The 23,176-nt window shown below is 45.2% G+C and overlaps 1 protein-coding gene across 2 annotated transcripts in view; it reads right to left on the bottom strand.

Annotated features, from left to right (window-relative positions):
- LOC122551082 (beta-arrestin-1) overlaps window positions 1-22,836 on the bottom strand; it is a 137,565-nt gene extending 114,729 nt beyond the window's left edge. For both annotated transcript variants that reach the window (XM_087988441.1, XM_087988440.1), the window contains exon 1: window positions 22,440-22,836. In XM_087988441.1, the coding sequence (XP_087844567.1) occupies window positions 22,440-22,459 (20 nt within the window). In that variant the 5' untranslated portion in view covers window positions 22,460-22,836. The remainder of the gene's footprint in view (window positions 1-22,439) is intronic.
- Window positions 22,837-23,176: the final 340 nt, after the last annotated feature.

Consider the following 23,176-nt stretch of genomic DNA (forward strand, 5'->3'; position numbering starts at 1 on the left):
AAGGCAGAAGTGGGGATGCACAATGTCCAGCACCATTCACGACTCCTCAGACACTGAAGCAGTCTGTGTTCAACGCAATAAGATTGGCACAATATCCAGGCTTTGGCAAGTGGCAAGTAACATTTGCACCACACAAATGCCAGGCTATGTCTCTTGTTGGTGAAGGTCAATCTAACCATTGCCCCTTGACATTCAATGGTGTTACCATCACTGAATCCTCCACTATCAACATCCGGGGAGTTATCATTGATCAGAAACACAACTGGATTCACCACATAAATCTATTGGCTACAAGACAAGGTCAGCGACTAGGAATATTCCAGCAAGTAACTCACCTCCTGACTCCCAAAGCCTGTCCAACATCTACAAGGCACAAGTCAGGAGTGTGATGGAATACTCCCCACTTGCCTGGATGAAGGCAGCCCCAAAAACACTCAAGCAGCTCAACACCATCCAGGACAAAGCAGCCACCTGATTGCCATTGCATTCAGGAGTGTCCACTCCCTCCACCACTGACACTCAATAGCAGCAGGGTGTACTATCTACAAGATACACTGCAAACATTCACCAAAGATCCTCAGACAGCACCTTCCAAACCCACCATCATTTCCATCTAGAAGGACAAGGGGCAGCAGATACGTGGGAACACCACCCCCTGCAAGTTCCCCTCCAAGCCCCTCAGCATCCTGACTTGGAAATATATCACCGTTCCTTTGCTGTCACTGGGTCAAAATCCTGGAATTCCATTGGGGTCTACCTACAGCACATGGACTGCAGTGGTTCAAGAAGGCAGCTCACCCCCACCTTCTCATGGGGTAACTAGGGGCACGCAATAAATACTGGGCCCAGCCAGAGACACCCACATCCCATAAAATGAATGAATAAATAAATTATATTCATCACTCTCTTTCTTCATCACAAAAGTCCTTAAATCACTGGAAGCTTCTCTGCACTCTGACATCTTTCCTGAACAGAGCGGGACAGAATTAGCTCCAGCTAAATCCAAGCTAATCTGCAGGAACAATATTTCAGGGAGTGGAGTGGTCAGTCTTGGGGTCAGACTCCCTAAGGAGATAATGAAAGCAGGGAATTTTACAAACAGCGAAAATGCTGGTGAAACTTAGCAGGTCTGACAGCTCCTGTGGGGAAAGAGTTATAGAAAGGAAAGTTAGGGCCTTTTAAAACTGTATGTGGACAGAATTCCCATGGGACCACAGGTGTCGACATGAAACAGACGTTCACCAATACAGTTAGAGGGGCTGAATGGCCTACTGCTCCTCACCTCTTTAATTCTCCCCACTCTCTGGGATTCTCAGTTAGGTTTGTTAATGCCGGTCTTGCACAGACAGCCTCTGGTTGTGAGATCTCTTGGGTTATTGTCACTAGTTGACGTGGAGACAGTTCAGTCAGAGTGTAAACGACCAACCGTAATAACACAGCAATCTGTGTAAAGGTGAAACTGCAGCAGCAATGGATTTGTCTACCTATTGGAAGAGGAGATAAAATGGACAACAGAATTAAGTGGCCCACCAATGGATTAGCAGGTGGTGGTGGTGGGGGCTCCACAACAGTTTGGGGGAAAATGTGGTAATAGCAATGCCAAAGGGATGGGCCGAGTCATCCACAGCCCAGACTAAGGCCATGGGTTCAAATCCCACCACAGCAGCTGGAGAAGTTTAATTTCAACTAACAAATCGGACAGATGAAATCTCATCTCTACTATTTCAAACTGAAATCAAAGCTACCTCTACTTTTAAACTGTAGGTAAAGCTCCCTCTACACTGTCCCCATCAAATACTCCCAGAACAGGGACAGCATGGGGTTAGATATAGAGTCAAAGCTACCTCTACACTGTCCCCATCAAACTGTCCCAGCACAGGGTTAAATGGAGAGTAAAACTCCCTCTACCCTGTTAAACTGAAAGTAAAGGCCCCTGTATTCTTTTAAACTGTAAGTAAATCTCTTTCAGCACTGTCCCACCAAACACTCCCAGCACAGGGACACCATGGGGTTATATACAGAGTAAATCTCTATAATTTGAGGGGGTTTACGGCTTGCACCTCACATTGCACCTTTTAATGATGCCCTCCCTGTCCGTACATTTCCGTGTTAGTTGTCGATTTTGTTAAATGCTCATTGCACCTCATTAACACACAGCATGCTCTCGTGTCACGAGCAACTGGACGGTGAGAACTCAGAGCAGGAATGGCTGGGCACCAGCCACACACACCCTCTTGTCCATGAATACTGGCAGCTCCCGGATCCCCTTGGCCACTTACAAAACATCGATAACTAACACGGAAATGTACGGACAGGGAGGGCATCATTAAAAGGTGCAATGTGAGGATTCCTGCCAAGTGGGGGGGGAGCGAGTAGACAATGGGGATGCTGAAGGTGCAGTTCCACTACTTGGACTTGATCTGGACTGGCCCTGGCCTCCTGCAGTGTCCAGACAGAATGCGCTGCTTAGTCCCCAGCTGGTTCACAAGAATGATCCCGGGGAGGAAGGGCTTGTCGTATGAAAAGTGGTTGAGGACTCTGGTGTTTAGAAGGATGAGGGGGAGAATAGAACGTAGAACATTCCAGCACAGTACAGGCCCTTTGGCCCTCAATGTTGCACCGACCTGTGGAACCAATCTGAAGCCCATCTAACCTATACTATTCCATTTTCATCTATATGTTTATCCAATGACCATTTAAATGCCCTTAGAGTTGACGGGTCTACTACGGATTGATTGACCCTTAGAGTACTAAGAGGCCTGGATAGAGTGGATGAGGAGATATTTCCACCAGGAGGAGAAACTAGGACCCGAGGGCACAGCCTCAGGGTGAAGGGATGACCCTTTAGAACTGAGATCAGGAGGAATTTCTCCAGCCAGAGGGTGGGGAATCTGTAATGCTCATTGCTGGAGGGGGCTGTGGAAGCCAAGTCATTGCGTGTATTTAAGACAGGGATAGATAGGCACTTATTGGTAAGGGGATCAAGGGTTACAGGGAGAAGGCAGGAGAAAGGGGGTGAGAAACCTATCAATCGTTGATCAATGGGCCAAATGCTGCTCCTGTACTTCATGACGGAATTCCTGATGAAGGGCTTACACCCGAAACGTTGATTCTCCTGCTCCTCGGATGCTGCCTGATCTGCTGTACTTTTCCAGCAACACACTCTCCTCTCCAATCTCCAGCATCTGCAGGCCTCACTTTCTCCTATACCTTATGGTCTTGATCTCCTGCTGTGCTGTGTTCTGCACAATTGGAGAAGGCAGCGAGGTGACCAGCCGGATGCGGAGGAACTGGGCGATCGGGAACAATCTCCCGAGAAGGTGGTGACTGGGGAGAAGGACACTCCCCTCGTCCATGACAGGCCTGAGCGGTGTCAGGCTCCAAAAACCAAGCAGGAGCCAACTGACACCTGCTTCCAGTCAGAGGAGAGCTGGCTGCAGGAGACCATGCAGACCAGTCGGTGGTCATGACTCCAGATTTGGTTTGCGTAGTTAGAATACACTGCAACCCCTATTAATTTGGTTTGTTCTTGCATTTACATATGAATACACAAACAAGGAACAAAAGGTAGGCCACTCAGCCCTTTAAGCCTGCTCCCTCATTCAATAAGATCACAGCTGATCGGATTTTAACCTCAAATCTCCATTCCAGTACATCCCCTGGCAATCTTAGTCATCAAGAATCTATCTCCCTCTGCCTTAAAATTATTTAAAAAGCCTTAATCCACTATCCTTTGAGGAAGGGAATTCTAAAGACTCACAAGCCTCAATTCGTTTTCCCTAATCTTGGTTTTAAATGGATGAACCCTGATCTTTAAATTCTGATCCCATAGTTCTAGATTCTCCACAGGAGGAAACATCCTTTCCCCGTCCACCCGGTCAAGTCCCCTCAGGATCTTTTAGTGTTTCAATTGAGTCACCTCTGACTCTTCTAAACTCCAGAGGATACAGGAGTTTGCCCTTAAGGCAAATCACTCATTCCAGGGATTATTCTGGTAGAAGGGAAGTCCCGCTGTCAAGGGAGAGAGACAGAGACAGAGACAGACCGAGAGAGACAGAGAGACAGAGAGACAGAGAGACAGAGAGATAGAGAGATAGAGAGATAGAGAGATAGAGAGACAGAGAGACAGAGAGACAGAGAGACAGAGAGACAGAGAGACAGACAGAGAGACAGACAGAGAGACAGACAGAGAGACAGACAGAGAGACAGACAGAGACAGAGAGAGAGAGACAGACAGAGACAGAGAGAGAGAGAGACAGACAGAGACAGAGAGAGAGAGACAGAGAGAGAGACAGAGAGAGAGACAGAGATACGATTGGTGGTGTTTCAACGCAAGTGTCACCACACCTCGGAAAGGTTGAAAAAAGCAGAATTTCCGAGGCAACCTCGCCAGTGCAGACTACCATTGGCATCACTCTGCATGTCAAACCGGTCCTCCAACCAACCGAGCTAACCCAAACTCTAAAGGAGTAAAGAGACAAGGAAATGGCCAGAAAGAGACAGAGTTTGTTTATTGGCAACATGGATTATAAAATGATCATTGTCAGAATCGAGATAGACTCTGTATCTAGGGAACTACTGGTGCAGCTCAGAGCCAGAAAACCTCAAGTTAATGTCCCACCTGCTCCAAAGGGGTGTCTGACCAGGTTGATTAGAACATACCCAAACTCTAGTGTTTTATACCAGGCAGCATTGCTCACTGTGATGTGCGCATGCTTAATCTAAAATCTGGAATATTTATTTACGAGGCAAAATATCTGATTAAGCAGTGCCCATTTTAGTATGGCTACAAATTAACTCTCACCCAGTCTTTACTGCCAAGTGATGGATGGTTTTAACAATCAGCCTGCAGAGGCATGTTTAATAAATATGTATTTTGTCTGAGATGATGTGACTATCTAATTTCCAGAAGTTAATTATTGCCAAGAATCGAAGAATAAACTAATTGACATAAATTTTCTGTGGCCATCAGCCCAATACTGTACAAAAATCTCAACTGAGAATTTACGCAAGGAATTTCGCCCCTGTTAAAAGACAGAATCTCCACATTCAGGACCCCTTTTAAAGAGGGAGTCTCACCCTTGCAGACCCCTTTAAAGAGTGCGTCTCACAATCAGGGAAAGAAGAAACTCACCATTTACAAACCCTTTGAGAGAGACTCTCATATTATTGGGGGTCCTAACGAGCACTGAGTAAAGTTAAGATCTGGCTTAATTTGGCTTTGAGTACTGTCCAGTATTGAAAATGTGTTGCTGGAAAAGCGCAGCAGGTCAGGCAGCATCCAAGGAACAGGAGAATCGACGTTTCGGGCATAAGCCCTTGAAGGGCTTATGCCCAAAACGTCGATTCTCCTGTTCCTTGGATGCTGCCTGACCTGCTGCACTTTTCCAGCAACACATTTTCAGCTCGGATCTCCAGCATCTGCAGACCTCACTTTCTCCTACTGTTCAGTATTGTCTGTACACAATAATAGGAGGGTGTATTCAAACCCAGGTCCCTGGTGCTGTAAGGCAGCAGCGCTAACCACTGAGCCACCCCGTTTCTCCAAAAGTCTTTGAGAATCTCCAGGGATCAGTGGAGACAGGGTCATTGGATATTTTTAAGTCTGGGTTAGGTTGATTCTTGAGGAGCAGTGGAGAGCAAAGAGTGTTAGGCATCAGGTAGAAAAGGGGATTACAGAGGCCTCCATCAATTGCAAACTTCTTGAATGGTGGAGTACGCTCGAGGGGCCAAAGGGCCAACTCCTGTAGCCAATTCACTCATTTGTATGCTCTAGAAACAGACCACCTGGTCATTGTCATGTCACTGTTAATGGGATGTTGCCGTGCACCGATGACCTGAGGTTCTAAAAGCACTGTACAACTGTATGTCTTCCTGCTACTGTAATTTCCTTGAATGCTGACTAATCAGCCAACAGCTCTCACAGATGACTGGTCTCTGAGCCAATCTGTACATCGAGACCATTCAGCCCATTGAGTCTGCTCCCCAACTGAGTGAGATAATGGCTGATCAGATAATCCTCAACTCCATTTTGTTGCCTTTTCCCCTTAACCCTCGATTCCCTTCCTGATTAAAAAGCCTTGTGTCTCAGCCTTGAATGGAAGGGTGGATTTTGTTTTAAAGCAGATTGGTCTTCCATAGTCATAGACATGAAAATCAACAGCTAAAGTCAATTGAGTTCACCTCCTTCCATCTGTGCAGCCATCGTTGAGGATGGAGTTCTTGAGTAGTGACAGAAATCTATCACTATCACAGTGCTGGATTGTGCAGTGGACAATCCTGCACAGAATACTTTGGGGAGGACATTTGAGAGGGAGAGCGAGCTGGGCCCATTTCCAGCTGCTATATATGTACAGGTGATAATCATTGAGTGCACAATTGATTTTGTTTAGAGAATTTCAAAATATCTCTGCAGTCACAAAATGTTGACATAGAAACATAGAAAACAGGGTCTGTGTCCGAGCTGTACATCTCTATGACTCTAACAGGTAAGGTACTACCCCAAACTATCAGCGTCTCCCAGTTTCCATCTGGACTACCTTTGATTGCAGAGATCGTCCACCGAGGAACTTTGTCTGTTCTTACATCGGAACGAGCCTAGAGTTAATACTGATTTTTCCACACTTTGCTTCTTTCATCTTTGAAATGACCAAAAGAAGGGGCGATGGTGCTACAGTGGTAATGGACTTGTAATTCAGTGGTCGAGCATGTGGTGCTGGAAAAGCACAACAGTCAGGCAACATCTGAGGAGCAGGCAAATCAATGTTTCGGGCTTATGCTCCTCAGATGCTGCCTGACCTGCTGTGCTTTTCCAGTACCACACTCTCGACTCTGATCTGCAGTCCTCATTTTCTCCTCGTTGTAATTCAGTGGAACAGGCTAATGGTCTGGGGATATAATTTCAAACTCCATCATGGTGGCTGGTGGAATTTAACATTCAAATGAATGAATATAGAATATAAAGCTAGTCTCGCTGATAGAGACTGTGGTAACTATTATCAACTGTTGTAAAAATCCATCTGGTTCATTGAGAAAGGATCAGCCATGATTCTGTTCAATAGTGAAGTTGGCATGAGGGGCGAAATGGCCTACTCCTGGTTTCTGTGTTTAATATCCTTTAAGGAGAAAATCTGCTGTCCCTACCCAGTCAGGTCCTACACGTGACTCCAGACCCATGGCTATGTTGGTGGCTCTCAATTGCCCTCTGCGATGGCTGAGCAGGTCACTCATTCAAGGGCAACGAGGAGACAGGCAAGAAATTATCTCGGTGTCAGTAATTCCCATGAATACATTTGTTCAAAAAGCACTTTGATAATTGGGTAAATCTGATTCAACAATGAATAAACATCCAAATAATTGTTGGCAATAAAACTGTAGGAATGAAACCATCTCAAACGGCTAACAAACATTCGCAACCTCTTCTTAATAGTTTTGTGTAAATAGCAATTATTTTCCATCATCTCTCAACACCCAGGGAGTTGCACTGAGCTGACCTAACCTTCCACAGTTTCAAACCACTGGCTTTTGATTGACAATTCAACTCCGTCAAATGTCGGGAGACAATTGTGCCACGTGCCTTCGTAACCAAGAATTTAATTCACCGAGAGGCAGTCAGTCAAGCTGACCCTTAACCCAGTCAATCACACAATGTTGGTTAAACAGTTTGAGTTCTTAGCAGCCTGTGACCCTGGAGATAAAGTCAAAGAAACATCAAAATACACTGGAGCCCAGCGAAACTGGGGACTTAAGCTCACAAATTTCCTTATGGGTTCTGCTGAAACCCTGGAATGGGGAATAGTGTGATCATAACATTAGGGTTAGGGGTATACTCAATACAAAAGTTGTACATGGCTCCTCCATTAGACACAGGTTCAAATCTCAGTGGTGGAATTTAAATTCAATTAATAAATCTGGAATTGACGCTAGTTTCACTGATAGTGACTATGAAATAGTTGTTGATTATTGTAAAAAATCCATTCTGCTCACTAATATACTTCAGCAATGGAAATCTGCCATCATTATCTGGTCTGGCCCATGTGGCTGCAGACCCACAGCAAAGGGATTGACTCTTAAGTGCCCTCTGGGCAATTAGGGGTAATACATGCTGGTCTAGCCAATGATGCCACATTCCATTATTTTATTTTAAAAATCAGTTGCATTTAGTGTAATTAATGAGTGTGATCAGATAGTAATTACTCCCAAAAGCAATGCAATCAATGAGCTATAACTCTATAATTTAATCAGGATATTGGGTGAGGGTCTAAGCAGGGGTGGGGGTGGGGTCTCTTTGACGAGCGGTTGAGTTTCATTGGCTGGAAGGACTCTGCACACAGCATGGTTATGTTGCAGGGCCAGACAATCAATTCAGAGGCACGAGTTCAAGTCCCACCTCCACTGACGACTGAACCCAGGCTCTTCAGCCAGAGGGTGGGGAATCTGTGGAACTCATTACTGCAGAGGCCAAGTCATTGAGTGCATGTAAAACAGAGACAGGTTCTTGCTTAGTAAGGGGATCAAAGGTTACATGGAAAAAGGGCTTGAGAAATATATCGGCCATTATCGAATGGTGGAGGAGACTCAATAGGCCAAATGGCCTAATTTTGTTCCTATATCTTATGGTCTAACTGTGAGCATAAAGTCAGTTGATATAAGCAATTGAAAGTAGAAAGGTAGCATTGGGAAACAGTGACAACGTAAGCACTGAATTGTTGTAAAAACCCATCTGGTTCACTAATATCCTTCAGGGAAGAAAATCTGCCATTCTTCTCTGGTATGGCCCACATGTGACTTCAGGCCTCACAGCAATGTGTTGTCTCCTAAATGCCACGGGAGGTAGCCTAGCAACCACTCAGCTCAATTAGGGATGGGCAAAACATGCCGGTCTCATCAGTGTAGTTACATCCCATGAAACAGTAGGAATGTAGTGGGACTCCAAATTCATACCTACAGCGCCTGGGAGATAGCGGAATCACAAAACCTCAAACCAGAACAGGGATTCCTGCTCCAAACAATCCTGGAGTGGATTTGATGTTTTTGGTCATGGTTCTGTCGAGAGGAGCAGTCAATCTGTGAGATTCTCCCCAAACTGTCCAGAGTCTGTTCCAATCATCCACTCACGAACAATAGGCTGGTTCTCAGAAGCTGGCATATATTTACTCATGGGATGTGGGTATTGCTGGCTGGACCAGCATTTATTGCCCTCCCTAATTGCCTCAGGAGGGCAGTTAAGAGGATCTGGAGTCACAAGTGCAGAGAAGGAGCTACCACCTTAAGATTTGAGGCTGATCATTCATCATGAATACCCTATCGTACAGAGGGCTATAGCTCATTTGGAACTCTGCTCCTCGTCACCGGAAAGGTTGGTGACAAAATGAAGATTTGAAAAAGTGGAGTTTAATAACTTTCTTTTGCCAAGCTAGATTCTTAGAGTAAAGATGTTAAAATACAGCCACAATCCAAGTGAATAGCAAAACAGGTTCTTGGGTTTGAATGACTTTCTTCTCTTCCTATTCTTAAAAGTTCTTTATCCCGTGTAAAGGCAATGGCAGCCTTCCATCTCAGAAGGTGGCAGTCTGAGTCCACAGTGGTCCTCTGTTCAGGGTCAATGTTGTGAATTGGGAATCCTGCTATCGTCTGGCAGGCGCTCTGCTGTGTTTGTGGCAGGGGACGATAGGGGACCGAGAGGATATGGGTTCATCGTGTTTGTCTGCGCTAGATCCACTTCCTGACCAACTGAGCCTCTCGCTCCTACCTGTCTATTCACTTCCTCTTTGTAAACAGTCAGACTCCGAAAGTCAGTGACTGGCTCCCAAGTGACACTGCTGAGGACCCTTAGCCGTGGATCAGTGGCTCTTGCATCCGAGACAGAAGGCTGGAAAGTTCATCTCCCACCCCAACCCCATTAAAAAAACTGCAGGCTGCCACTCAGCTCACTTGGCTGTTTTGTGAAGCAGATTGAGGTCAACAATGTGGGTTCAATTCCTATTCTGGCTGAGGTTGGCATGAAGATGATTAATATTCTTAACAAACAGCATCTAACCCTGCACCTTCTCATTATTTGCCCATCCCTAATTGCCCAGACAGCAGTTAAGAGTCAACCACATTGCTGTAGGTCTGAAGTCACATATAGGCCAGACCATGTGAGGTGGGCAGATTTTCTTCCCCAAAAAAAAGGACATTAGATTATAGTCCAACAAGTTTAATTGGAAGTAGTAGCTTTCAGAGCGCTGCTCCCATCATTAGGTAGCTGTCAACCACCTGATGAAGGAGCAGCGCTCCAAAAGCTAGTGCTTCCAAATAAACTTGTTGGACTATATGCTGGTGCTATGTGACTTTTTAAACTTTGTCCACCCCAGTGCAGCACCATCACCCCCAAATCATAAAAGGACATTAAGCAACAATGTTTAAATTCCAGCTGGTCAATGAATTCAAACTTCACCATCTATCATGAACTCATTCCTGCAGAACATTAGCCCAGGGTTCTGGATGACAAGCCTGGTAACATTACCACAACACCATCACCTCCCAAATTCTCTTACTTAAGACATGGTGACCATTAGGTTCAACTCAATGCCAACTGAATGCTAGAACAGGCTCAGAGGATCGAATGGCCTCCTTTTGTTCCTACTTTTCATTTAGGTAAAGGTAAAGGAAGCCTTTTCTCACTGTACACAGTGACAAAGCCTCTGGATAATGATGTCTGTCACTTAGGAAGTGCTGCACTGTTAAAGCAAAAAGTAGGAAAATCTACCAGTAAAAAAGTGAAAATAGCATTTTGGTAAGGAAGCTGGGTAACGGTTTGAGTTACTGCAAAAACATGCAGTTTGTTAAATAAACAGCAGCTGTGAAAATAACAGCATTGAAATTCAACTAAATTCTGATCAGGCCAAAACACATTAAATGTGAAATTTACATTTCAAATTTCTTAGCCAAAAAAGAAGAAAGGTTTTGTTGGAGGTTGATGTTTAATTATTGTTAATAATATTTATAAATAAAATTTTGCTGCCCAGATCCTAATCTGAGCCAAATCCCACTCTTATTGTGCACTAGTCCAGACATTCCCAACCTGGTTGTCGTAAGCCCCCCTTGTCCTTATGCCCTCCCTCCATCACTTCCTCGAGCATCACAGCTTTCCGAGATCTCTGCTCTTCTCCAATTCCCCCCTCATTTTAAATTTGTCCACCAAATTTGCAGCTGTGCTTTCAGTTTCCTAGGCTTCAGGCACTGTAGTGCCCGTCCCTATGCCTTTCCACATCTCCACCTCACTTTCCACCGTTAAAACAACTTTAGAAACTCGACTTCTGAACAAGCTTACGATCGTATATCCTACTGACCAGAAATCAATTCTTTGTCTACAAAAGCAGGTCAGAGGCTGGGAATTGTGCAGCCAGTAACTCACCTCCTGTCTGCCCACCGTCTACAAGGCACATGTCAGGAGTGTAATGGAATACTCCCCACTTGCCGAGATGGGTGCAGTTCCAGCAGCACTCCAGAAACTTGACACTATCCAGGACTGAGCACTGAGCTTGATTGGCACCACATCCACAAGCATCCACTCCCTCTACCACCAACACTCACGAGCAGCAGTGTGTACCATCTACAAGGTGCACTGCAGAAACTCACCAAAGATCCTTAGACAGCACCTTCCAAACCCACGACCACTTCCATCTAGAAGCACAAGGGCAGCAGGTACATGGGAACACCACCCCCTGCCGTTCCTTCAGTGTTGTTGGGTCAAAATCCTGGAATTCCCTACCTCAGGGCATTGTGGGTTTATGTATAGCACATAAAGAAACAAAATTAACTTTTTACTTAGATGGATTTAAAATCTTATTTAATAATCACTTCTGTGAAGAGCCTTGTGATCTTTTTCTACATTAACTTTGGTTTATAAAGCATGTTGTTTTTGATGTAAATGTAATAAATCTGTGAACATTCGATCACCAAGGCTGAGGCATGTTAATGTGAAGTGTTGATTAAAGTGAAGGAGACCTGTGCTGTAACAGCAGGAAGATGGAGAATCACAGCCATGAAATGGTGGGAGACTGATCCAGTCAGTGATGAATAAAAAGTCAATTGAACAATGAGCTGGTGAGGTATGTGACAGACAGAGAAAGAGGAGATGAATGGGGAGTGATAATGACTGAAAGAGAAAACCGATTGAAAAGACAGAATGAAAAAAAGGCTGTAGCCATGAACCTGGGGTCACAGTCTAAGGATACGGGTTAGGCCATTTAGGACTGAGATGAGGAGAAATGTCTTCACCCAGAGAGTGGGGAGCCTGGGGAATTCTCTGCCACGGAAAATGATTTGAGGTCAAACATTGAATGTTTTGATGAAAGAGATATACAGTAATTCCTAAGGCTAAAGGGATCAAAGGACATGGGGAGAAAGTGGGAACGGGGGACTGAATTGAGTGATCAGCCATAGTCACATAGATTGGCAGTCTCAAAGGGACGAACGGTCTACTGCCACTCCTATTTCGATGGAAAACGGAAAGCTGAGGGCTCACCTGATGGAGTATTTGTTTTAAAGGGTATAAAGCATCTGATGGGGTTGATTTTGATGTTTCCATTTATGGTGAAGCCAAGCCTGGGCGGGGGGGCTGGTGTTGTGGGTGATGGGGGGGAGAGAGTGTTATTGCAGACTCCATCACCCGTAAGACAGTCACTGGCAAATCCAACATGGAATTCGGGAGAACGTCTTACCCCAGAGAGTGGGGCAGGGCATAGGTCATAGAGAACCTGGATAAGCAGATATGGTGATGGGGCAAGATGGAGAGAAGTGGGAAGAGTGCACTTACACCAGTCCAGAGTATTTGGGCTGAATGGCTTGGTTTTTTTTTTGTAAACGCTGCATAGGGGTGATCAGCTTGGTACTGAGGGTGAGTCACAAGAGTACAGTCGAGATGGGGGTGCATAACTATGATTAATTGGGGATGTAGTGATGTAGTGATGATATCGCTGGCCTATTAAACCAGAGATCCAGACTAATGCAGTTGGAATGGATTCAAATCCCCCACCGCAGATAATAGAATTGAAATTCAATTTACTAAGATCTGAAACTTAAAACTAAAAATGATGGTGACCATGAATCCATAAGACAGAACGCTGGAGAAGCCCAGCAGATGGGACAGAGGAGAGAAACAGAATGAATATTTCAGGTCCAGTGACCCTTCTTCAGAAAAGAATGGCAGGAATCTCCAAGCCAAGGGCTAATTCCAGCTCCTGGAAACACCATGGTCAGGGAGCTCAGAATTAAGGATGGAGGCAGGTGGGGTCAGGGGGCCTTCAGCCGCCTCCCCTTGCTCCTGATGGGGGTAAATGGCAACCCAGCAGACAGATCAACCCAGTTACCCCGGAAATGAGCTACATTACTTGCCTGATCCAAGGACAACAGATGACCGGGCCTGTGGTGAGTGGAGTCTTCCACGGCTGGTAACTAACCATGCATCTCAGGGCCTTCATTGTTGGCCAGTCAAGAAGCAACATCATGCCCAGCACTCTCACCAACCTTCACAGATAGACCATAGAAAGCATTTTATCCAATGCATCATGGTTTGGCATGGCAATTGCTCTACCCCGGACTGTAAGCAACTGTAGAAAGTTGTGATCACAGCCCAGTCTATCACACAAGCCAACCTTCCATCAAGGGACTCCCTCTACACTTCTCGCTGCCTTGGAAAGCTAGCCAACATCAAAGACCCCTCCCACCTCAGTTATAATCTCTTCCATCAGGCCAAAGATACAAACGCTTAAACACACATACCAAAAAATTCAAAAACAGCTTCTTCCCCACTGTTAATAGACTGCTGAGTGGACCTCTTAAATTTCAGATCTAATGTTGATCTTGCTCTCTGTGTGCCTTCTCTGCAGCCATAACATTGTATTCCTCGCTCTGTTCTATTACCCTAAAGCACTTTGTATGGTATGATCTGCCTGTACTGCACGCAAAACAAAAAACTTTTCACTATACCAAAGCTCAATAATAAAACAAATCATTGCGGAGGTGGTGAGAAGGGGGCATGAGTCTCTTCGGGGCTAACTCACCCAATCGTTTGCCCTCCTCGCAAAAAGGCACACTTCCAAAGTTTCAAGAGCACATTTCAGAAGGCACAAAGGAGAGTCTGGAAGCTGTTAACTGTGTGGGGAGACATGAACGAAAGCAGTTTCTCAAAGTCAAAACTAATGTAAACATTTTTAATGGAAGATGAGCCCATCATCACCAGCCACAGTCTGTCCAGTATGACGGACTCAAAATAACTCAGTCTTTATGAGTTATTTATATTCAATGGTTTAATTTAACATTTTGTTTGTCACTTAGCTCTAATATTATTTCTAAATGACTTATATCAGTATCGATCAGAGCCGGAATCAATCAGGGTCAAATGAAGGGGCAGATGAGTTAGATTAAGAATAGAAGTTCAGCAATTAAAAGGACAGGCTAAGTACACAGCTGAAGAGAAGGACAAATAAGCACTGGCATCAGAAACTAAAGCCCTGGCAACAAGTGAAGTCAAAATGGAGGGTCAAAGCAGAAGCAGATGAACAAGCAGACAGGAGGAGAGCATTGAGATATGGACAGAGGGAGGATGCCAGACAATGCCAACTCAGTGGCTGCACAAAGACGCTGGTCACAATAAACAGAGGAGCAATTTTTTTTATTCTTTCATAAGACGGGGGGGGCATATAGAAACATAGAAAAAAGGAGTAGGAAAGACAATGTTTCGGGCATAAGCCCTTCATCAGGAATGTGATACCTGAAACGTCGATTCTCCTGCTCCTCGGATGCTGCCTGACCTGCTGTGCTTTTCCAGCACCACACCTTTTGACTCTGACTCTCCAGCGTCTGAAGTCGTCACTTTCTCCCAGGAGCAGGAGTAGGTCATTCAGCTCTCAGAGCCTGTTCTGCCATTTGATATGACCACGGCTGACCATCCAACTCGGTCCCCTGTTCCCTCTTTCTCTCCAGACCCTTTGATCTCTTTAGCAAAGACCAGCATTTGTCTCTTCCCTAATTTCCCTGAATTGTGTGGCTTGCATTTTTAATTCATTCATGGGATAAGGATATTGTGACTTCAGCCAGCATTTATTGCTCATTCCCAATTGCCCTGGAGAAGGTGCACTGTAGCAGGTCAAGGTGGTGGCTCAGTCTTTGAGAAAACCCACAGTGCTGTTAGAGAGGAGGTCCCAGTGATTAAGTAGGCTGCTTTGTCCTGGATGCTATCAAGCTTCTTGTGTGTTGTTAGAACTGTACCCATCCAGGCAAGTGGGGTATATTCCATCACACTCTCAAGTTGTGGCTTGTAGATGTAGACAAGTTTTGGGGTCAGGAGGTGAGTTACTTGCTGCAGTATTCATAACCTCTGACCTGCTCTTGTAGTCTGTGTTGATATAGCTAGTTCAGTTCAGTTTCTGGTCAATGACAATGCTCGCTTGTTGATTGCGGGAGCTTCAGTGATGTTATCATTGAACGTCAAAGGGTGATGTTTAGTCATTGCCTCAGATCTATGATTGCAATTGTTACTTGCCTTTGGTAAGCCCAAGCCTCAATATTGTCCAGGTCTTGCTGCATTAGGACATGCTCTATTTCAGTACCTGAGGAGTTGTGAATATTGCTGATCATTGTGCAAACATTGGCAAACATCCCAACTACTGCCCTTATGAAGGAGGGAAGGTCATTGATGAAGCAGTTGAGAATAATGGGTCTAGGACATAACCCTGAGGAACTCCTGCAGAGATATCCTGGAGCTGTGTTGATTGACGTCAAACAACCACAACCATCTTCCAATGTGCCAGGTATGACTCCAACTTGCCAGGGGTCTTTGATGTCTCATTCAGTCTTTCCAGACTGGGTCTATGGAAGGTGATGAGGGAACTATCAAAGGGAAAAATGTAGTAGACCTCTTCCTCACCAATCTGCTGCCAGTTAATGCATTCTGTACATAATTGTATCAATAAAAGTGATGACCGCACAGTCCTATGGAAACAAAGTCCCATCTTCACATTGAGACTACCCTCCATTTCAGATGGTAGTTTTGAGCCAATGGCATCACTGTGGGTCTAAAGGATACCAGTGAACCAAATGGGTTTTCATGATAGTTGTCATGGTTACCATTGCTTAACATAAGCTCTGGATTCCAGATTCTTAATTAAATATTGCTATCATAGGACTTGAACCCATTATCATAGGGCATTCATCTCTGGATTACTCATCACTACCATAACATTGCCATGTATGCCCTTTGCAGTCCTGTGTGATGTGGGCTTTGTAATGTTGCTACAATGATAAACTCTGAGCTAATAAATCAATATAACAACTCGTGCAGGGGATCATGGTCCTGAAGAGATAACACTGAGTCCATCCGAACAGAGTTCTGACATTTGCCTCAGCTCCACTGGTTTAGGATGGGAGCAGCAGCAGGATCTGTATCATGGACATCCCACACCTGATGACTTGTTTGTGGTAGGCCGACCTTAATTTCAAAGGAAATGGAGTATAAAAGTAGGGAGGTTGTGCTAAAGCTAGATAAGGCAGTAGTCAGAGCACAGCTGGAACACGGTGAACGGTTTTGGGCCCTTTGTCTAGGGGGAGGTATACTAGCGTTAGAGGCAGTCCAGAGATAGTTCGCTAGACCGATCCTAGGTATGAAGAGATTGTCTTATGAGGAAAGGTTAAGTAGACTGGTCTGGTACACACTGGCACATAAAAGAATGAGATGTGACCTTATTGAAACCTAAGATTCTTGGAGAACATGACAGGGTAGATGTGGAGAGGGTAGATGTGGTGGATATTTCCCCTTGTGGGAGATTCTGGGACCGAGGGCATCATCTCAGAAAAAGGGGTCACCCACTTGAGACAGAGATGAGGAGGAATTTCTTCTCTCAGAGGAGAGGGAATCTGTGGAATTCTTTACCGCAGAGGGCCATCGTGGTTGGCTCATTGAGTATATTCAAGGCTGAGACAGACAGATTTTTAAATCAATGAGGGAACCAATCGATCTAGGGAGAAAGCAAGAGCATGGAGTTGAGGATTATCAGATCAACCACAATCTCAGTGAATGGGGGCCGAATGGCCTACTTTGCTACTATATCCTCCGACCTTATGGCAGGAGGTAGCCGATTTGAAAGTAACCACATTGTGGGATTGCTGCCAACTCAACCATCCAGCCTGGCAAGAATGGAGACACACCAAATCGCTCCCACGTGGTCCAATGGAAAGTGGGGAATAAAGGGGGAAAATTGAGGGAAGCAAGAAGAAGGTGATTCTCAGATGGGACAATGACATCCATGTGAAAAAAAAAGCAGGACTGAAAAGGAAGAAATCCATTGCCTTTTTGAGAAATGACCATTTCATTGCAACACAACTATTCACTCAACAGATGTTCCTTTATGCGGTGCAGATGGTTCCTGTACATCTTGATCAACATACAACACACTGCCAAGAACTGACGCGTTTGATTCAGGATTACACACGAGGTGGGAATATCTGCACTTTCAGTAAATGTTAAGAACGGGGAAGAATAATTGGCTCTGAGCTTTAATTGCCTCTAGCTCAGCATTCCTGTTTGATCAACAATGCTCCACAGCAGCCTGAACTGATCATGGAATTCACAAAACATTTCCCTCGTGGCCCTTTACGAGATGAGAACCAAGTGATAGTCTGAATCATCCAGTCAGCTAGCACAGTGAGCAGGCCATTCTGCATGGTGTCACTCTTTGAAAGAGTTATCTAATTCATACCACCCATCCACTGACCCCCACCCTGCCCTTGCTCCCTACCCTTGCAAACATTTCCGTTTCAGATCTAACTATGAGGTCAGTCTCCACAAGCCAATTTTGTAAATTCATACTAGTAGGCCTAATTCAGGTATTATTTTTCCTATTCATTCACAGGATTGCTGGTTAGACCAGCATTTGGTGACCATTCCTAATTGCATCTTGCTCAGCCATTTCAGAGGGCAGCTAAGAAACAACCACATGTACGCCAGACCAGGTAAGGAGAGCAGATTTCCCTCCCTAAAGGGTATTCAAAAGGTGAAGTCTCCATAGTCTGACCCTCTCGAAGAGAGGGCACTGGGAGTGGTTTTTAATCTTGCAACTATGAGAACAAATGCAAAAACGTCAAATTATCAGTTTAGATATTGTCTAAATCAACCTGCTCAGAGATTTTATTACTCAACTCTAGAGCAGACAGGACTTTAAGCCAGGCCTCTCTAGCTCAGAGGTAGGGACACTACCACTGCACCACAAGAGCCCCTAAACCAGCTGTCCAACAAACTGACCCCCTAATGGGTAATAGTGAGCCAGACAATTGACAATGGCTGTGCGGTCACCATTAGACTAACTTTCTATTGAATTTAAATTACTCCACCTGCCATGGTGGGATTTGAACCCATGTTCCCCACACAATACCTTGAGCTTCTAGATAACTGGACTAATGATATTATCACTTCACCAGTACCTCCCCTATCCAAGGTGCTTAAAGGAGTGGATAGGGTAGGGAAGGAGAATCTTACATCTTCTCATGGGGTAGGGGTTTGGGGTCAGGCTGAGAGCAAGGGGCTCAGAGAAGATTAACACCTTCGCCTGACTGCACCCACTCTGTCCATTCAAATGTCCAATCACTGACACATTCTCAAAGTAAACTCCCTGAGGACATATAATCGAGAGCTGGAGTGAAAGCTGTTCTTATGGGAATGTGAAAAATCATTGCTCACTGAAGGTAGCCATTCTGACTGGAAGGGACAGGAGCAGAAAGAGGCCATTTGGCCCATTGAGACTGCTCCGCCATTCATTCAGTGGGATCACAGCTGATCTGAGAATCCTCAACTCCCATGCTCCTGCCTTCTTCCCATAACCTGTAATTGATTAAAAATCTGTCTGTCTCAACCTTCAATGTGCTGAGTGACCCAGCCTCGATCACCATTCATGGCTGATCTGGTAATCTTCATCTCCACTATCCTGCCTTTGCCCCACTACCCTTGATTCCCCGACTGATTAAAAATCTCTCTCTCGGAGCCTTGAATGTACGGAATGACCCAGCCCTCTGTGGTAAAGAGTTCCACAGATTCACTCCCCTCAGAGAAGAAATTCCTCCTCAACTCTGTCTTAAACAGGTGACCCCTCATTCTGAGATGATACCCTCTGGTCCTGGACTCTCCCACAGAGGAAACAACCTCTCCACATCTCCCCCTGTCAAGTCTGCTAAGAATCTTGTAAGTTCCAAAAAGGTCACCTCTCATTTTTCTATATTCCAACATGTACAGGCCCAATCTACTCAACCTCCCTTCACAAGAACAGTCCCTCCATACTGAGTATCAACTTCGTCTACTTTCTATGGACTGCCTGTATTAGCAGTATATCTTTCCTTAGATAAAAAGGGGACAAAATCTATTCACAGTACTCCTGCTGGTTTGACTAGTGACTGGTAGTTTTAGCAAAATCTCCCTACTTATATACTCCATTCCCTTTGAAATAAAGGCCAACTTTCCAGTCACCTTCCCTATTACTTGCTGAGTTGAAGAGTGTGGTGCTGGAAAAGCACAGCAGGTCAGGCAGCATCCAAGGAGCAGGTGTGTCAATGTTTCGGGCATAAGCCCTTCATCAGGAATGTGGGGGTGGGGAAGGGGGCTGGATAATAAATAGGAAGGTGGGAGTAGAAAGGCGATAGGTAGATGCAAGTGGGAGTGATGGTGATAGGTTGGAGAGGAGGATGGAGCAGATAGATGGGAAGGAAGATGGACAGGTAGGTCAGTGCTGAGTTGGAGGGTTGGATCTGGGATGAGGTGGGGGAAAAGGGGATGTGGAAACGGGTGAAGTCGATGTTGATGCCGTGTGGGTGGAGAGTCTCAAGGCAGAAGATGAGACGTTCTTCCTCCAGGTGTCAGGTGGCTTGGAGTTTGAACTGGGATGCCCGTCATATCCATGTCCACTCTTAGAAAGCACTATGTAATCAGGTCCATTCATTCTTCATCTTTCTCCATTTCCTGTTTTCCCTTCATCCCATTTTTTTTTTGGGGGTGTGGGGTGGAATTTATTTGATTTCCTTTTGAAAGTTCCTCTTGAATCTGCTTCCACTGCCTTTCCAGCCACCCTCTGGGTCAAGTACATGCCTGTTCCTTTTGGCTCAAATCTCATCATTCTACCCACCGCACCACACCACCCCATCCCGTCTGGAACCATTTTCTCCTGATCCACTCGATCAAAGTGCTTCATGACTTCAAACGTCTCTATTAAATCTCCTCCTTAGCCTTCTCTTCTGAGGAGAACATCTCATCTTCTTAAATCCCCATTCCCTGGCTCTCTCCTGCTGCAACTCCCACAAAACATGTTTGCTTCTTACGTATTTATCCAATTCACCCATTACTATGAAGTCTATTTAAGATGGAGATAGATAGGCTCTTGATTATGGTAATGGGGAGAAAGTCAGAGAATGGGGTTGAAAGACCTATCAGCCATGATTGAATGGCTGAGTAGATTCGATGGGCTGAATGGCCTAATTTCTGTTCCTATGTCTTGTGGAATCTGCCTCCATTGACTTTGCAGGCCACATATTCAAGGAGCTTTCTTACTTGGAATGTTCCAGAACGGTAATCAACGACAGGGAGAAGAAGTTTTGCGCAAACCATGCACAATGAGGCAATCCTCAATGATCTTGGGCCCTTACAGATTGTGAGGGGGGACTCTAAACACAAGGCTGGTCCTCCTTGCAATGTTGAAAGTTAAGGCATGACCTAATCGACAATTTTATAACATTGGCAGTAATTGATTGGTAGATAGAGAATCTTTCCCATGTTGAAGGGTATTTCTGAGGCTAGACCACAAAGCCTTAACATAATTGTCAGGCTTTCTTCAGTGCCACTGGGACAAAATTCTGGAATTCCCTCTCTAATTGCATTATCAGTCAATCTACAGGACATGGACTGCAGCGGTTGAAGGAGGCAGCTCACACCCACCTCTCAAGGGGTAACTAGGGATAGGCAATAAATGCTGGCCCAGCCAATGATGCCCACAAGAGAAAAAGCCATTCGGAAGAGAAGTTCAGGAGCTGTTTCTTCACACAAAGGGTGGCAGGAATGTTGAATACCTCTCCACAGGAGACTTGCAGCCTGATTCATCATTTCAAATATTGGGTGGCACAGTGGCTCAGTGGTTAGCACTGCTGCCTCACAGCACCAGGGACCAGGTTCGATTCTTACCTCGGGTGACTGTGTGAAGTTTGCACATTCTCCCCCTGCCCACATGGGTTTCCCCCAGGTGCTCCAGTTTCCTCCCACAATCCAAAGATGTGCAGGTCAGGTAAATTGCCCATAGTGTTAGGTGCACTAGTCAGGGGTAAATCGGCCTAGGTAGGTTACTCTTTGGAGGATCAGTCTGGACTTGTTGCCCTGGAGGGCCTGTTTCCATATTGTAGGGAATCGAATCTAATCTAAATCTAACATCCTCAGCTTCCCCTCACTCAGTAAAGGGAGGTGAAGTCATAGGGCAGTCTTTGTCTGAGTGGTAGGGTAGACAGAGGGGCTGAACAGCCTCCTTCTGCTATTCCTGGAGGTGGGACAGCCTCGGGGTGGGGGGTAAAAATGTGGTCCACTTGGAATCCTCAAATGAGAAAGAGGAGAGTGACTGGGGGTTGGTGAACCCATTGGCATATCTAAGACTTGACAGAACAGGAATCAAAGGGAACTAAAAAGGGAGGAGGGAGGAGGGAGGAGGGAGGAGATCACCTTCAAACAGTTCTCTGACAAACCTCCATTTATCCCCAACACCTCACTGCAGTCATCAATGCTTTTAAATTGAATCCAAGTACCAGGTTCACAGCTCAGAATCTCACTTGAAAGCTTTTAACCAGCAGGGAACATTGCAAGGGAAGCAGAAAGGAAACAACAACATCACAAAAAAAAATTAAACTCATGACTGCCAGGAGAATTCTACCTTTATTCATTCATGGGACATGAGTGTCACTGGCTTAGGCCAGCACTTAATACCCCATGCTAATTGCCCAGGGGCAGCTAAGTGTCAACCACATTGCTGTGGGTCTGGAGTCACATGTAGGCCAGACTGGGTAAGGGTTCCTTACCCAAAAGATATTAATGAACCAGATGGGTTTTTAATGACAGTCATTATTAGAGATTCTTAATTCCAGTTTTTAAAAAAAAATCAAATTAAAATTCCACCATCTACAATTGCAAGATTTTAACCCAGGTGCCCAGCTCAATAGCAGGGTCTCCGGATTAATAATCCAGCAAATAATCCCACTAGGCCATCAACTCCCCTTTATATTGTTAGCAACAGACTGATTGAGAATGCTCAGGGTTTACAAAAGCAGGAGACTCTCTCCCAGTTTGCAGTCCAGCCCTAAGGCTGGAGCTCAGCTGAGTCGAACCATTTCCCCTTTCCACTTGCATTTCAAACATTCAGTAATACAGAAATCTCACAAACCTTGTGCCCTTGTCACTCATTATTTGGCTGTCTTTCCAGTTTCGTGGACAGATTCCCCGGAATTTCAGATCAGAGCCGAGCCCTCGGAGGCTACAAAGGGAGATTTAATTCAGACAGCCCCTGCTTCTTGCTGTCTCTCTATCGCCTTGAATCACGTCCACTCCCACTTCGGCACAAATTCCTTTTCTTTCCGACGGGCACACACCCCTCCCTTATCTGATAATTAAACAGATAAATTTCCTTCGTGGAGGCGGTTTAACCCCAAATCCCGATTGCTCTGTTTCACTGTCATTCCCGGCGGCACATTACAGGGACAGACACACATTCACACAGTCAGAGTATCAACTCCTCACTCACACACACACACAAACACACACACAGACAGACATCCCCACGCCTCGCTCTGCTTAAAGCTGAACAACCATCATACAGACTGGACAGAAAAGAGTATGGTTTTGACAGCGTCCCGAATTAATGAGTCCACCCCAGCCAGATTTGGTGTTTCGAGGCTGGGGAAAGGAGAGTTGTTTTATAGATTTACAGAGAGCAGTTCAGTACTGCACAGACAACGAGACAGAATAGAGAAGCAGTCACCATGATACTAGGTAAATACAGGGACAGACGAGGAACCATTCCCTAATATGGATGGAGATCAATGAAGGGAACAGACACATCTTTAGGAATGGGAACATAGTGATGGTTTTAAGGACCAGTAAATGTATAAAGACGAGCTCTAA

This window comes from Chiloscyllium plagiosum, unplaced genomic scaffold, assembly GCF_037043375.1.
Source record: "Chiloscyllium plagiosum isolate Xiang-an unplaced genomic scaffold, Cpla_swu_hap1 HiC_scaffold_6, whole genome shotgun sequence".
Classification (NCBI taxonomy): domain Eukaryota; kingdom Metazoa; phylum Chordata; class Chondrichthyes; order Orectolobiformes; family Hemiscylliidae; genus Chiloscyllium; species Chiloscyllium plagiosum.